This window comes from Cavia porcellus, unplaced genomic scaffold (genome assembly GCF_034190915.1).
Source record: "Cavia porcellus strain 051 isolate PalLab524CR breed Dunkin Hartley unplaced genomic scaffold, mCavPor4.1 scaffold_11, whole genome shotgun sequence".
NCBI classification, from domain to species: domain Eukaryota; kingdom Metazoa; phylum Chordata; class Mammalia; order Rodentia; family Caviidae; genus Cavia; species Cavia porcellus.
Genome location: NW_026947494.1, coordinates 59,897,506 through 59,915,015, shown reverse-complemented (window position 1 = coordinate 59,915,015; position 17,510 = coordinate 59,897,506). Strand labels below are relative to the sequence as shown.

The 17,510-nt window shown below is 37.6% G+C and overlaps 1 protein-coding gene across 3 annotated transcripts in view; it reads right to left on the bottom strand.

Annotated features, from left to right (window-relative positions):
• Tnpo1 (transportin 1) overlaps positions 1–17,510 on the bottom strand; it is an 86,678-nt gene that overhangs the window by 57,507 nt on the left and 11,661 nt on the right. For 2 of the 3 annotated variants that reach the window (XR_010050558.1, XM_063258333.1), the window contains exon 2: positions 525–638. Coding sequence is in view for 2 of the 3 variants with exons in the window: in XM_063258333.1 (XP_063114403.1) it covers positions 525–638 (114 nt within the window). In the remaining variant the exon portion in view is untranslated. Of the gene's footprint in view, positions 1–524; positions 639–744; positions 901–17,510 lie in introns of those variants that run through there. The other variant, XM_063258334.1, reaches the window with a different exon arrangement.

Here is a 17,510-nt window from a genome sequence, read left to right as displayed (position 1 = left end):
GTGCTACCTGAACAGCCAGGGAGGGAGCCCCGGACCACGGCCCCAGCCCCTGGAGACGGCCAGCCGCTCAAAACAGACCCAAATCCCAGAGAAAGCCCAAAGCCTAGCCCGCGGTAGTTCAAACCCTGCGCCGGCTCCACCCACCCGGCCGGCCGGCCGCGCGGCGCCCTGCGCCTGGCCTCCCGCGCCACCGCCCCCGCGGGCCGCATTGTGTGGGCCCGGGCGCTCGCGCGCTCCCCGCCCCTCGCAGGTCGGCGGAGGTCGGCGCGGGCGGGGACGTGGCGGCCGCCGCGCACATGTCGCGATCTCGGGCGGCGGCCCGGAAGCGGCCAGCCCAGCAGCAAGCCCCACGCGGCTGCGGCGCCCTGCGGGCCGAGGGCAGCGTGCGCAGGGCCGGGCCGGGCCGGGCCGGAGCGGCCGGCGGCCGAGCGGAGCAGGCGCCGGGGGAGGGGAGGGAGGGGAGGGCAGGGGAGCCAGGCGGGCTGGGCGGCCGCGGGGCTGCGGGCAGGCCTCGGGAAGGATACTTGTTGCACGGTTCTCTGAATGGTGGTGTCCGGCGACTGGGACTCCTTCAGCAGCTGCAGGATTTGCTGAAGCCCTTGCTCGTCAGGTTTCCACTCATACTCCATCTTGGTTTGCTGCAAATAAAGCCAAACACAGGAAGAGCCAGAGCAAACGTTACTCCCGGTGCACAGGCCCGAGGCGCCCGCGCCGCAGCCTCCCGCGCGCCCGTACGCCTCCGACCTGCCCGCAGTGCCCCAAGGACGCCCCAGACCGGGAAGGCCAGCGAAATTGCTCGCCGCGGCACGGCCGCCGTCTGCTGCTGCCGCGGCCGCCGAGCGCAAGGAGCCGACCAGACTGAGTCACCGCGAATTTGCAATCTGGCCCCAAGATCCGCTCGCGGGAGCCCCCTGGGTCCTAGTGCCACGCAGCCGTCTACAACCCAACCCAACCCAACTCAACTCAGTGTGTACCCACGACTACTACTGGGTTAAGGGTAATCAAAAGTCAAGCCCTTATCAAAAACACCTGAAGAAACCTGACTTCGCTCATTTTAAGTAGAATACAGAATGACTGGAATGGGGGAAAGCCTGATGATTTTCCCTGACAGCTCCACAATTAGTGAGACACAATAAAAACGTTTACATTTAAAGCAGAATTATGAAAGTAAAACATGATGCACTTCAATCACAGCCCATGCATCGAAAAATATTAGCTGCAACCTTTGTAGAACTTGGCTAAAAAAATTACATTCTTTCATAAACCTCAATTTTAGAACTCAGTAAGTAAAATAAATTCCGTCAGGAAATAACTACATTCCGCAACCAAGAATTCTGGGTTGAAGGAAAAGAAAGAAAAAAAAAAAAAAGAAGAAGAAGAAGAAGAAAAGAATGTAATATCGTAATTGGCTAGGGTTTCATTCTGCTACTTCCACACATATCTTCTCATTTGATTCTCACTACAGTACAATTTAGCAAGGCACTATTTGTGCAATGAAAAGAAAAAAAGCTAAGCAAATTATAGATAATCAGTGAAGATTGGGACAAAAAATAGATTTCTTAAACTCTACTACAAGTTGCATCTGCTAAGGCCATCTGAAACTATAAGTTTCATTAAACGGAATGCCTAAACAAAGGCAGTAAAAATTAGGCATCAAATATGTGTTATTTTTAAAAGCCAAACAGTATGACAATTTTTAAAGCACTCTTCTACATGATGACTTAACAGCTGAAATAAAAGTCCTTTCCTAGTAGAGATTTTAAAAATTTCCTGACTTCTACCTCTCTCTAGTTTGCTTTCCTTTTTTAATTTTAATGCTTTCGCCTCTCTTCTTCCTTTTCCTTTGGTGTGTGATTTTTGTTTTCTTGAGACAAGGTCTTGCTTTGCTGTCCAAGCTGGCCTTGAACTCACTACAATCCTCCTGCCTCAGCCTTTTGAGTGCTGGGATCACAGACATGACCACCCAGCCCTGCCTTTTGCCTTTATTTTCTGCTTAATATCCGTTATTTGACTTTGCTCACCACTTTCTGTTGGTCAACAAATATTGTCCTTAAACAAAAGCAAGACACCAAACCACCAAAACTATTAGCTGGACATAGTATCTGTTGATACTGTAATGTTTTTATTCCAGTCTTCATTTTGCATTTTTATGTACATTTTATAAGGGGGCCGTTTCTCGCCTAACATCATACATTTACATAGTTGATGAAATATTTTAAGAAAACATAGTATTCCATTGAATTGTAATTCCATTGAATTATATTGCAGTAAAATTTTTATAATCATAATTGATACAGACACAAAATTGTACGAAGTATAAACATATAATTAGATGGATTTTGGCAAAGTGAACCTACTTGTAAGATCAACACTGAGTTCAAGATAGAGAGCATTACCCATTGCCAAGAAGTCTTATTCTAATTTCTGAGCCATCATCCCCTCCCCTCCCTAGTCCCCGTAAACTTTAGTAGAATTTCTAACATAGATTTCTCCCCTTCTGATTTCATAACTTTCTTAAAATTAGAATACCTACATTATTCCAGTAAATCAAACAACACTATTGTAGAAGATAATTCAGTCATACTGCCAAACTTACTTCTGAGAAAATGTTTTAACAGTTTGATGTGAACCCTCTACCATTCTGAAATGTCGACCCTACTAGTAAATTCTGTAGGGTTTTTTTTATCATATGCCATACTACACTAATATTAACTTTGCAACTTTTTTTATACTCCAGGCTAATGTATATGGATGTATTACATCTTTTAATAGAAGCACACTAGTCTTTACAATGTTTAGAGCATAATTTGTCCAATCACTTCCTGATTGGCTCCACAATTTATACTTTTTTTTGCCACTATGAACAACACAGCAAAAAATTTTTGTATTAATATCCCTACACATTGATTGTCTAAGTACTGGGAATCCAGTGGTATTATTCAGGCAACCTAACAGTTATTGCCAATTAACTTTCCAAAAAGTTACACCAGCAAAGTTACAGTCAACAACAAAATTAATGTTTCATGTACTGCCATCAGCATATTTTTTTAATTTCTGGGAAGCTAATAGGTGACAACTTAATTCCTGGGTTATTTTTTTGTCTTCTTCTTTTTTTATCGGTGGGGATCCAACTCACGACTACCTACTTGCAAGGCAGGCGCTTATGCTGCGGAGCTAAATCCCCAGCCCCGAAATTCCTGGGTTATTAACAGGGGTGGTGAATCTAAGAACCTGAGCCTTAGTTTTGAACTGGAGCTGCTACCACGCACAAAACCTACTTGTTTAGGTGACAGTGCAGAGCTCACTCAACTACTCAGCGCCCCTTCTGAGTAAGAAACTAAAGCCACGGGTCAACATCAGTCAAGTCTCAAAAGCAACATTGTCATATCCATCCTAACTAAAGATGGTTGCAGCTTAATATCCAGTTACTACCGTAATTCTTTTCCCACTCCAATGAACAATTATTTTTCTTTTCAAACAATTTAGTACTAAGAACATCTACTTTGATCAGACTATGTCTATCTGACAGATGTTCCTGTGTATCTTCCTTATTATCCTTAACAAAAGGCTCTCAATAATATTTGATAACTGTTTGATAAGAACCTCAAACTACTCTGAACTTCTGTATCAGTTTTTACATTTTTTTTTAAGGCACAGTCTTGTAGTTCAGGTTAGCCTTGAACTCTTAAGGATAATCCTGCCTCAGCCTCCCAAGTGCTAGGATTACAGGTGTATGCCACCATGCCTAGCCACATAGTTTCTTAAATTGTGGTTAAATGAACATGCATAAGATTTACTATTTTAACCATTTTAAGTATGCATTTCAGTGGTATTAAGTATATTTTCACTGTTGTGCAACTATTACCACCATTCATCTCAATATTTCAATAGTCACTACAATGAGGAAGACTATAATGGTAGTTAGAGCTACTGCAAGGTTAAGCAGAAAGTATCTATTTCTCTGAGCCTGTTCCCCAGGTATAAAACAGAATTATACCAACTCCCTATTGAGATAGTAAGTACTTGGCACACAGTATGATTGGAAAAATGGTAGTTTTTTTTTTTTTTTTTTTTGTCTTTTTCATTTTTATCGGTACCAGGGATCGAACTCACGACCGCCTGCTTGCAAGGCAGGTGCTTATGCCGCTGAGCTAAATCCCCAGCCCCGGAAAAATGGTAGTTTTAATGGTTAAACAAATGGTTTTCTACTATATGTAAGATAAAATCTAACTTTTTTTATATATCAGAAGGCTCTTCATGAAATGATTTATCACCTTCACAAAGAAACTTCCTCTTCTAGGATTCAACCTTTACGTGCCAGCAATTCTTCCTGCACCTTCAAAATTGGAGGTCTTTGAATGGGTATTTCCTGCCTGAATTGTCCTCTTTTAATTAAACTGGACCATTTCTGTAAATTTCTTTGTTATGCTTTACGTCTAAACATCCCCTAAAGCCTCATACAGTGATAGGGCTTTTTCAGAGGTGGCTGAATCTAGAATGTGTGATGCAGGAATTAAGGGTATGTGATTACTAAATCAATCCACAGCGTGTACCACCCTAATCCCAGGAGACTAGACAGAACATAAAAGTAGCAAAAAGAAGCTGCTAAGATGCCTTGCTTGTTCTGCTACCCTCTGCCCACCATGAACTGTTTCTTCTCTGGGTTGCCCCTCTGCCATGCCAGCTTGCCTTGGAACCAGATGACTATGGACTAAAACTTCTACAAACGGTGAATCAAATAAACCCATCCTCCTTTTACTTTAGATGCTGAGTCTCAGCAATGAAAGAATAGTAACTAGGACAGAATGTGCTGATGACAGAAGTGAGGTTGTTGCTGTGACATTATCTGACCATATGGTTTAGGAGCCTTTGAAACTGATTTGGGGGAAAGGGAAGAGTTAGGAAAGGTTGAGAAAGCTGGTTGAAAAGCATAGCTGGAATCCCGTAGGCTGTACTGCATGAGAGATTCTGGTCAGAGCTCAGAAGACTAGAGGGCTGCAAGAAATGCTGCCAGTAAAGACCAGGCTCCAGGTTTCTGCTGAGGAGGACGACTGTACTGTGTTAGACTTCAAGTAATGTGTGTTATGTCTTGGCAGATAGTTTGTCTGCATTTTGCTTGTGTCCAGAGATTTTTCTTGAGATTAAGGGCAGTAGACTAATTAATCTTGCAGAGAAAATTCAAGACAGTCTAACACTGAGGTAGTGGCATGGCTATTGTTGGGAATTTTTAGTCAGATTGATGTAGAGAATCAAGAGAAGAGACTAGCACAATGATCAAAACATTGGGAGTTTGGCCAGAAAGGAAGCTCCAGCTAAGTTGCAGCCTGCAAAGAGGAAACAGAGGAGAAACTGGTTAATGAAAAGACTAGCAAGAAAAAGCTACATGTTTCAGAAGAAGACAATAGAAAAGGAAGCCTGAGAACATCACAAGAACCAACAGGACTCTAACCTTTGCAGGCCTCTAGCCTCAAAGTTACAAAAGTGATAGACTTTGCTGTAGAAGACAGCCCCACGGTACCATGTTCCAGAATGGCAACAGTCTTTAGAGAAGTTGTTCTTTGCAAATTGGTTCACAGGCATTTGGCCCCTACAGCCAAGAGGGAAGGAAGCCTGGCTACTCCTCTAGCTAGCAGCAGACCTTGGCATCTTCCACTTGACCATGGTTTTACGTACATGCGTAATGAAGATTTGTGGGGGCCAGGAGGGCTTCGCCCCAGATTTCAGAAGAAGGCAGTGTGTAAAGTTGTGAGTGTGAAGCCAAAGGTTCAATGGAGGCCCCAAAAGCTTGGAAAAGCTAGGAACACAGATCCTTTGAGGAAAACTACAAGGAGGGAGCAAAGCCTGCCCAAGAGAAAAGCCATGAGAGCATCAACCACTGGCAATGCCATAGAGGCAGGACCACTCAAGCCCTTTGGGATTCACATCTTACCACAGACTGCCTCAAAAGCTACACATGGAACTATAGGACTTAGCCTTTGCCCTGCTGGATTTTGGATTTGCTTTGGTTTCATTCCTTTGTATCATCCTATTTGTACCTTTTGGAATGGTAATGTTTATCTTGTCCCACTGAGTGTTGGAAGTGTTTAACTTTCATTTGTACAGGGGCTCACAGCTATGAATTTGCCTTATCTCAGAAGAGATTTGGGACTTGGACTTTTCAGCAACCCTGAAATTGTTAGGACTATGACAACTCTCAGAGATGGACTAAACGTCTTTTGTGTAATGTACACAAGCCTTTAGGATACCAGAGTCAGAATGTTACGGTTTATATCTAGTTGCTGCCCCCTAAGCCTCATGTGGTCATACATGGCTTTTTCAAAGGTGGGTGAACATACAGTATGTGATGCTGGGATTAAGGATTTGTGATTACTAAATCAGCACATGGATTGGTTTGCTGGATAATTTCAGTATCCTAGATAGAGTATAAAATGGGTAGAAATAAGGTGCTACAGTCCCATGATTGCTTTATTACTTTCTACCCATCATGAACTGTTTCTCCTCTGGGATGCTCCTCTATCATGTAACCTCTACAGACTTGTCAAACAAACTTGTCCTGTTTTGGGTTTTTTGGTCTTCTTGAGACAGAGGTCTTGCTATGCAGTTCAGGCTGGCCTTGATCTCACACTGTAACCCAGGCTGGTCTCGAACTCACAATGATCCTCCCGCCTCAGCCTCCAAAGTGCTGTGACTGTAGACATGCACTATCACACCCAGCTTACTTATCATCCTTTAACTTTGGATGTTGGACATTTTGTGTCAGTTACAAAAGAAAAGTAACTCAGACATCCTTGCCCTTGTGTGTGTGTGTGTGTGATACTGGGAACAGAACCCAGGACCTTTCAACTGAACTACATCACATCGCCATCTATTTTGAGACAGGATCTTTCAGAGTTGCCCAGGCTGGGCTCAAGTTCATGATCCTCTTCCCTCTGCCTCTCAAAACTCCTTGCTCTATAGAGATACTTTCATTCACCAGATTTCCAAGTATTTTAGAGTCATCTTTGGCATTATGGTTGCTATGATTTCTTTTCTGTGACATTTTCCCAAGATCTCATTACAAGTTCTAAAGAGATTAAAAAAAAAAAACAGATCTGCAGTTTATAGCTGTTTTCATCCTGGAAACTGTCATACTGTATTATAATTATTTTTAGCACTGTCGTAGCAATAGATTATGTTTTCCCTGAGAACAGGATCACTCTTTTTGTCCTCTTTGCCTAGCAGAATCTGATTCAATAATATTTATAAAATAAATACTATTGTTTAGCTATAAATTCAACTGAATAAATACTAAGTTGAGCAATTACTTGTGTGCTTAGTGAGCACTGGGGAGTCAAGGGAAGTTGAAACAGTTCTTGTCGCCAGTAAGTTCTTATTTGATGAGACAGACAGACGTGCTGTTTATGAATGAAGTATATGGTAAAGTACAATAGGAAAAGTGGAAAATTTTGTCAGGAAAGAGAGAAGTATCTTTCTCCATCTGGCTCTGAGCTTTTTTCCCCTTCCATTTTCAATTAAATGCAAATAAATATTTAAAAGCAGCAAGATATTTCCACCTATAAACTGAACCACTGTAAGACAAATGTCGCCATCAATTATATGATTTCCCCAAACAGTAAACAATATGTAGTAGAATTCCAAATGAAACAAAGTACCTTTTAATAACACATTAGTCTTCTCCCCTGGAAAACTCAAACATATAATTCTGACAGAAGTTGTAGTTCATATGTAAAAACTGAACGAGGCTCTTCGCTCTGAAAATCATAAAAATTTTTTTCTTTCACCTACAAAGTCTAGTGGGACATTCACAAGTCACATAGGGTACAGAACAATTCTTCACTGTGAATGATCTAGCATCCCTCAGTCTGAGGGTAAATGTTAAGAGCACCCACTGGTCACAAAGACCCTTCTAGACAGCTGCACCGCCCCAGTGGGGAATGGTTACGGCAGAGAAGTTACAAGGGACTATAAGAACGTTAAGCGAAGCAAGTTAGGAGCTCATGAAAGTACTTCCTTGATGAAGTGATTCTTCATCTGAGATCTAACAGTAATTACCAAAAGCAAACATAAAAGGTGGCAGAGGCTAGCAGGACTTCTCAGGCAATGATAGGAAATCTGGACTTCCAAAATCCTATGGCTAATAGCTTGAGAAGTAGTTTTTATAAATTGATAAAAGGCATGACTGCATAAAAATCTGTAAAAGAATTAATCCCCCTAGAAAGTCAAAATGGGAAAAGATTTTATATCTATCTATCTACCTACCTATCTATCTATCTATACACCTGGTACCAGGGCCATGTTCTGAGCTATATACCTAGCTCTTTAAAATTCTGAGACAGGGGCTGGGGATTTAGCTCAGCGGCATAAGCGTCTACCTTGCAAGCAGGCAGTTGTGAGTTCAATCTCTGGTACCGATAAAAGGAAAAAGACAGAAAAAAAAAAAATTCTGAGACAGAGGAGCTAGGGATTTCGTTGAGTGGCAGAAGGCCTGCCTCTCAAGTGCCAGGTCGTGAGTTCAATCCCGGGTACCAAAAATAAAATAAAATAACATAAAATAAAATTCTGAGACAGGGTCTTACTAAGTTACTAAGGCTAACCTTGACCTTGCCATCCTTTTGCCTCAGGTTCCTGAGTACCTGAGATTAAGAGCATGAGCCACTGCACCTGGCATAAGTGTTGTATTTTTACAATAAAAATGATTTTGAAAACCCATTAGGCTATAATAAGGGCAGAAGAAGCCTCGGGGAAACCTAACTGTTCAACCTACAAAACGGCGCTCCAGTTTGTTAAGGGAAAGGCAGTCTTATTTCAGAGACAGCCAGAAACTATAAAAAATTCTGTCCTTAAATATTAAGACTTAAAACATTATTATTTTGTCAGTTGTGACAGCTAATTTTTTTTTAGACAGCTAATATTTTTAAGTACAGTATCAGGCAGTGTTCTAATGTGTTAACTAACTGAATCTCACATGCTATGTTACATTAATATTACCACATGTTATAGATATGTAAGTGGAGGCACAAAGTTATCAGCTAGCAGAAGAGAGTACCAAGATGCAAACCCAACTAATCTAGATCTATAGTTCACTTTCTAGGCTGCCATACACTGCTGTCTCAACAGAAAATCAACCTCCGTAAGCTGCACTGAAACACACGATACGCATGTAGATATACCAAAGAAAAAACATGTTAGATACCTTTTTGATGGTGAGGTAAAAAAGTAAAAAATTTTATTTCAGTATTGCAAAAAGTATAATAGATCCAAAAGAGCAGTCTGTAGTTTGAAATTGTAAAACTGACTTATTCCAGTAGCATTCAGTTAAAAATACTCTCAATGTAATTTTCATAATATCCCTTTGTTGTAACAAAGGTGACTGGTATTATTTTCATTTGACAACCAGATAATTGAACCAGAATTTAGGCGTGAAGGGAAAACCCACAGACAGCTGATTAATAACTTGTAGAAAATAAAAAGTCAAATGTCAGAGAATCAAAATATACATAAGCTTACTAAACCATAGCTATCAGAGAAAGTTCAGTCAGCGATTCTATAAGGTAGTGAGAGGTTTTGGATCAAGAGAGAAGAGAGCGGAAACTGAAGCCATCTGTTGAGCCCATGTTAGCTGACAAAAAGAGCTCAATTAGATTACAAGAGCAGAGAAGACAGAACATGTTAAATATGGTAGACACCTGAGTTTTTAAGTAAACCTTGATTAATACGGTAAATGGTCTAATTCACCCCTGGAAGATTTATGCTAAGAAGTTAAAAATTTAATTTTACGGTATTACAAACTTATTCCTATATAAGAGCTGAAAGATTAAGAGAATGATGTGAAAATGCAAAATAGATAGTAAGGAAATTTTATATAAATGTATTCTTAGAATTCAAGAAAACCTTTGAAGATTACTAGACAGGGTAGTCACATGCTGAAGTTTATAAACAAAAGTACAGTATCAAAGTGGGTGGGTGACAAAAAGCAAAGCTTGATCTCAAAATTCAACTCAATCTATAACCAGACACTTTTTCTAATATTAATATTCACAACAGTACAAGGAGGTAGATATTAACTCCATTTTATATTAACTGAGGTTCAGAGAGGTTAAGTAGTCTGCTCAGCTTGCATATGGCAAAGGTAGAATTCACTACCAGCTGTGTGATTCCAAGTCTGGATTGCAACTAGTAACAACTGCAAGCCTGAACTCATTAATGAGGTGCTTCTATGTGCCAGTTACTATGCTAAGTTCTCCAAATGCAGGCTCTCATTTCATTCTATAACAATATACTATTATTGTCTGTATTTTCCAAAAAAGGAACAGTCTAAAGAGAACTTAAGCAATGTATCCAAGGTCACACAGACAACTGAACAAAGCCAGGAAAGCCCAGATGCAACTGACTTCAGAGCCAACGCATGGAACAGGCTGGCTTATTATTCTCATTGTGCCGCCTGCATACATGTAGTGAACCCTTAACAGAACTTAACAGCGGGTGAACCATGAATGCTCTCGGGTACATTTCTCTTCCCTCTCTGTTTCATGTAGCACCGCTTTCTTGATGGACTGATCCACGGCAGACGGTGGCATGACTGCTGCATGTTTTTCAGAGTTTAAATGTCTTCACTTTTAATCAAAATAAAAGGCTGATAGGGAGTAACACCTCTGTAACAGTGTAACTTTTGGTTACACTATTGTTACCCTCAAAACACCAACTCTCTGTTGAGTTCTACAACAAATTCAATCTTCACAGTTGGTCTTGCTCTCCATGTATGTTTAAGCAGCATAAGCCAGTTCTCAGCAGTGGCTGCAGAGTATAATTACTGGGAATTTACAACCAGATGGGAACCGCTATATTAACTCAACAGATTTGCTCCTGGCAATTTTCATTGTTTCTTACTCTAATGAACAGCACTGTTACAGCTGTATTAGAAATGACAGATAACAGAAGAATATAGACTGCTCTGATTAATATAGAAACAACTGATCAAATCTAGTTGATTTGATGAAAACCAAAACTAAGGACACACTGTTTAAAGTTACCTAATTTGTACTACTTAGTAAGGACGTGTCAGAAACTGGTCAGCTAAGTGCTCATTTACTTTGTAATTTAACAGTAACAGATACTGGGTAAGGAATTATACTTAGTTCTACAACAGAAAAGGAATGGGAAAAGTAAAATTTTAAGGTTAGAACATAAGTGTTGCCAAAAACAAGTAAAACAAAGTAGAAAATCATGGTTCTTGAGCACAAAATATGACTGAAATTTGTGTATCAAATCAACTTATCCTATGAATGGTAACTACATCTTTCTTCAAATCGCAGTGTTGTTATTGAAAATAAAGCCTAAATAAGTCCACACATTAAAATCCAAATACATAAGTAAACTAGGTTCTTGATTCTTTTACCACAGATGGACTTCATTGGAGATCTTCTATGATTATATTCAACTAGAGTCATCTAAAGAGTTCAATGGACCATTGTCATTGCTTATGTCAATGCTATTCTAAGAGTTTTCATTTTTGTGACTAAGCTTTAACAAAAAAAAGTTCTGTTAAAATCTTATAAGCATACATGACTCCAAATTCCATTTTGATTTTATTGAATTTTCGAAATTACTCTTGAGTTGAAGAACTAGTCTTACTGATACTAAGGAAGATGCCAAAGGTCACTCAGCTAGCAAATGTTACGAATTGAGCCTGAGTGAATGTCTCCCTATTTTGGGTCTTATGATTCCACTACTCCAAACTGCTTCTTTCACTCAGTTCACTAAATATGTAAGGACAATCAGTTAAAAGAGTAGCTTATGTCAGAGTAACACTGCACTACACTATTTGCTGGTTTATATTAGTAAGCATACTTTGATGCAAATAATATTTTCCTATGCAACACATCTAAAGCCATAGGGTATGTAAATAAAAGGTGTGTTTCAGTATTTTAGAATCCACTGTACATATTTATAAAATGAGACATTAGTTATAGAAGGTCAAACTGGGAATTTTTTTAACAACTAGATAGTACATGAGGATAACCAAATAAAGATCAGTTTCATAATAAGTATATTGTTTCACCAGGGATTTAGCTTACTGGTATAAGCACCTGCCTCGCAATGTGAGGTCGGGGGTTCAATCCTTGGTACCACAAAAAAAAAAAAAAAAAAAAAAAAAAAAAAAGTATATTGTTTCATTGCAGTTAGACTGCTTCAAAAGTTCTGAATGAGAGGGCCTGTGAATTTCATTAATACCTAAAACTATCCTTAATAAAGGGCAATGCGTTGGTTCAACATTTCACAATTTCAAGTGAAAACTGAAAAAGAAACAACTCTGTGTTCATTGGCAAGGCTGAATTAGAAAAGGGTCAGAAGTAGTTTAGACAGTAAAACAGACAAAAAAAAAAAAACTTAAGTGGTTAGGAGGCCAATGGGTATTAGTTTTATCTCATTTTTTATTTTTTCATGTTGAAATCTCACACAAAAAGAGGCACATATCAGACTACAGTTATAGGAAGACAGCAGGAAAAAACCCAAGAAAATAATTTTAATTACTTGGATAAACCTCTGTTTTGTACTACTTGTTGCTGGTGAGCATAGGTCCCACAGTCATGTACCCATGGGTTCAATTCCAGTTCTTTAACTTGTATTTTTAGTAATTTTTTTGAGCCACAACTTAGTCATCTGTGAAATGAGGCTGATGAGATTAACTGAGAATATAAAGTGCCATATAGTGGGTACATCGTATTGATTCTTTTCACACTATACTCCCCACTAGAACTGTTATTAGAATTCAATTTACTCAGAGCAGCTCATACTGTCAGATCACAATTAAGATGAAGGTAACATGTTATTTTTGTGCAAAGAATATATAACAAAATGAGCTTCATATCTTATTGTTTAAATGAGGTGATACTATTGTTTAAATGTCTGTATTCTTCCAAAACCATGTTGAAATTAATTTCCAGTGCAATAGTATAAAGAGGTAGAGCCTTTGGGAGACGATCAGTGTTAGGAGGTAGAGCTCATGTACAGGATTAGTGCCTTTATGAAAACAGCTTGAGGGAACCTGTTTGGTTTTCCATTACCATTCTGCCAAGTAAAGAAACTGTTAAACTCTTTTACATAAGGATATAGCAAGAAAGCACCATTTATTTTTTAAGGATGTGTTTCGTTCAGTGTGGTTTTTGTTGTTGTTGTTGTTACTGTGCTGAGGACCTTGTACATGCTAGGCATTCTGCCACTAAAGTACACCACTAAGACTGAGCCTTCATCAGACACTGAATCCCCTGGTTCCTTGACACTGGATTTCCCAGCCTCTAAAACTGTGAGAAATAAATTACTATCTATAGATTACCCAATCTACGGTATTCTGTTGTAACAGCAGGAACAGACTAAGAGAGGTGATATTTTAGAGAAAGACAAAACTCAAGAGAAATATTGGAATGAGGAACAAAGCAGTAGAACTCAAGTGGTGAATGTTAAATCAGATTTGAACATAATCAATCTGCAAAAGTTGTATAGGGGAAAACAAGTTTGATTGTTAGCAGTCCTCATAGTATACAAAAAGAGATGTAAAAAAACACAGAAGAAAATGCTTTAGACAGTCCAATATAGAAAATGTTTTTGCAAGAGTATCATGTAGCAGATGGTAGCACATAATTAAAAGTTTAGTACAAAAAACAACAGCATACATTCTGTATTTACAGGTTTCCCTTTTACAGACACAATGAGATTCAACTAAATTAATGATGCATAAAAGTTAATATGAGAGGATGAAATATGAGATTACACTAGACAAAAAGGATGTGATGTTAATCTTCAAAGTAAGGAAGTCTATGGTTTATAAGCATATGTCCTTAAAACCAAATCTTAGGTTAAAAACTTACTTGAGTTGTATAATAAGTAGAGATAATAGCAGTCTGAATGTCATGTTTGAATCACCATCCATCCCCCTCATTCCAAAAAATTGGAATATAATGATGATATAAACTTTACCAATAATTAAATAATGGTAATTATAGTACCTAATCATCAGAATGAACACTAGCCAACATCTATTCAATCTTTTACTTAAAAATGGCAAAATCAAGACCTAGAAATCAACATTACAAATTAAGAAAAATAATTCCATTTCTATTTTTAAAAACATAGAAGAGATCTAGTTTTGTATTATAAGGCATTTTCCCCTTCATTTTTAAAATAGTACACTGATTTTTCTGATAGATAGCTATCAATCAATCCAAGGCCTTTTTTCAATAGTAAACAGAATTATGTAGCTTATAGTCCATATCTCAGGGAAGGGCCTAATGCCTAGTTTTAAACTTTGTGACATTTTCTAAACACAATTAAATGAGAATTAGGCACTTTGATCCTCCCTATGATGAATCTTAGCACAAACTAAAGATGAGCCAAATTAATTTAATTTCCTTTCTTAGAAACATTAACGGGAAGTACTAAGATAGCTTACCATTTACCAGGTCTGGAAGCAAAGCTAAAGGGCCGTCTTGATGAGGTAGGTAAGTGGCCACCATTAGATTTCATATGCAAGACAATATTATGCAAAGGCAGAGATTCTATGCTGAGTGGAGAGTGAACTAGCTCAGAAAGAAGGAGATGTAGTTGGCAAGATCATATCTTCTCTCAGAGTGAAAGTTACTGCTCCTGGGAACTCCCTGGCTTCCTAATGGCTCTCAGATTCCAATCCCTCAATGACTTAAAACTTCTCCCTTTGTTTTAAACTAATTTGAATGAGTTGCTATTTCTTGGAAACGTAAGAGCTTATTCAGAATCAGAATATTAAATAATCGAATATATACCATATGATTATATATACTGCATAATTATATAATAATATCATATAACAAACTAGTCCTAAAATGTTTTTATTTAGTTGAAAGACAATGAATTTTTTCAGGTGTTCTCTGGAATTTGTAGGGTTGGTACAATGAAGGCTGATGACCATCATGGGAATTAACTCCTTAGTTTGAATATCTGCGCAAATCTGAGAGCTACTGTGGAAGCTGTTGAAAGGTATAGTATGAGTATGTCCAGATGGGTGGTGGAAAGTAAACTGAGTGGGAAGAACAGAGAAAACCAAGAATGAAATCAGCAGCCAGTTAAGGTACGTATTCCACAGACAACAGAATTCTTTCCTGTCTTCCTTCTATCCCCTCCCTCACCTTTTCTAAATTATAACATTTTAGTTCTGAGAAATGGCAACCACTGCTACTGATACATAAGGGAAATCGCGTCACGATATTCATTTTATTACACTGTATATGGTAGTAGAAGGAGATACAAAATAATGACAATGGACCCTCACCACGTTAGTTTTCAATTTTTACAGTACAGCACCTGCTTTTCAAGACACTTCATATTTCAGAGGATATTTGATTCATATTCATATTTCATCCTCTAATACTTCATGCATTTTCAGAAAGTAGTAGTAGCATTATTTGCAAATATAGTGGATAAACATATGCTTTTATTTGGACAAATAAAGGGAGCTCCTAGCATATTACAGCAAGACAGCACAAAGTCAGATGATTCAATAAGATAAAAATACATTAATAACAACTATTTAATAACTAATTAATAACTTTATCTGGTCTACTGTTCTAAAACAGTGTGGAAATAATTTTAATAATGTAAGAAATTATTAAGACTTATTTAAATGAGTTGTGAAATACTAAAACTAACATTACTACAAACAAGGGAAAATGCTGAACATCACTAAGGATCAATAAATACAATAAAGAAGCAATGTTTTTAGTTTAAATAGCAAAGATAATTTTATGATAGTACCCTATGTTGCTGAGGATATGATGAATCAATTTTAACAAATTACAGATAGTAATAGAAAAACTAACACAATCTGCTGGAAATTAACTTAGAAGTCTCCATTGAGTTACGTATATTTTTATACTTTTTACCCTTCTGTTTATACTTCACAGTACCCTAAGAACCCATAAACACAGAAAAGGGTTTATTTTAAGAACTTTATCCTAGGAGTCTTTCTAATATCAATAAACTTGTGGATAAAGAATACAATATTTACCTGATAGCTATGAAAAGGTTACCAGTATATTGATGTTGGCATTATAGTCCTTTCTTCTTTTAAAATTTTTCAATATTGTGGTTATCTTTGTAATAAAAATAAATAAAATCTTCCATAATTTTTTTGAAGTCATATATAAGGCAGAGGCAAAAGACTCCAAAGAACGTTACTATTTCATAGCATAATGCTTGCTATTCAAAATGACTGAGTCATCACGAAGCTTAAATTACACCTTAAAAAAAATTGAGAAGGCAAGAAGGTGTGCAGTATAATTTAGAAAGTTGTGAAAATACTTAAAAGTTTTGTGACTTAAAGGGTCAAGTTTTAGTTATTTAGAAAATTCATATACAGTATGTGTTTTTGTCAGATTATGCTACTGAAATGAGTAGATCCAATAGTTAAAAATCTTTATAGCAAAGGAAAAAAATGGATTCACTTTTTTTGCAACTACTAAAAGTATATTATGGAAATTATATCATAAGCTATGTTAGTTTCAGAGAAAGCATGCTATTAGAAATTGAAACTTTTATTTTTTACTTAAGTAATGGGAGTTATTATAAAAGTCTACTTTTTTTGGTCTTTTTTGAGACAGAGTCTCGCTATGCAGCTCAGGCTGGCCTTGAGCTCACTTTGTAGCCCAGGCTGGTCTCGAACTTGCAACATTCCTCCTACCTCAGCTCCTGAGTGCTGGGATTACAGGTGTGAGCCACCACGTCCGGCTAAAAAGTCTACTATTCTAAAACAGGGTGGAAACAATTTTAATAATGTAAGAAATTATTAAGACTTATTTAAATGAGTTGTGAAATACTAAGAAACTAACATTACTATAAAAGTTAAAACAAGACTGCATGACAAATTTCATTACATTTCAAAAGAAATTGTATATCAAACATTCATCAATTTCCTGACTTCTAAAAATACTAATGCATAATTCTGAAAGACCACGTAGAACAAAAAAAAAAAAAAAAAAATCAACAAATGGCCCAAACAATATATTGAATCAAAAAATTAAGAAATCTCAAAGATGTAAAAGCCACAAGCAAATGGAAATGAATACAAGCTCAGAAAGAGACTGTAATTCTTTTATAGTTCTGGAGACATCTGTAAGAAGCTAAGTATTATTTTTATCAGCAATCAAAACTACAAATATTTTAAGAAAAAGTACATACTAATGCATTATACTAATGCATTATACTAATGCATTATAAGAAAATTTAAATCTAAATTCTAAATTTAATAAATGGGTACCTCTACAAATAATTTAAATTTTCACTTGGCATGTACTGGAGAAAGGACATTGTTCTAGTACCTTTCATCTTGCTAACCAATCATTTGTGTCATGTAATACTTTAATCCTACTTTAAGGAAATAATTTATAAATTGTTTAAATAATTTAAAATGAAGATCTTTCGAAAATAGGGAATGAAAACCTTTTTAAAAGAGTACTGTGCATCTTCAAGAAGGAACTCCAGAT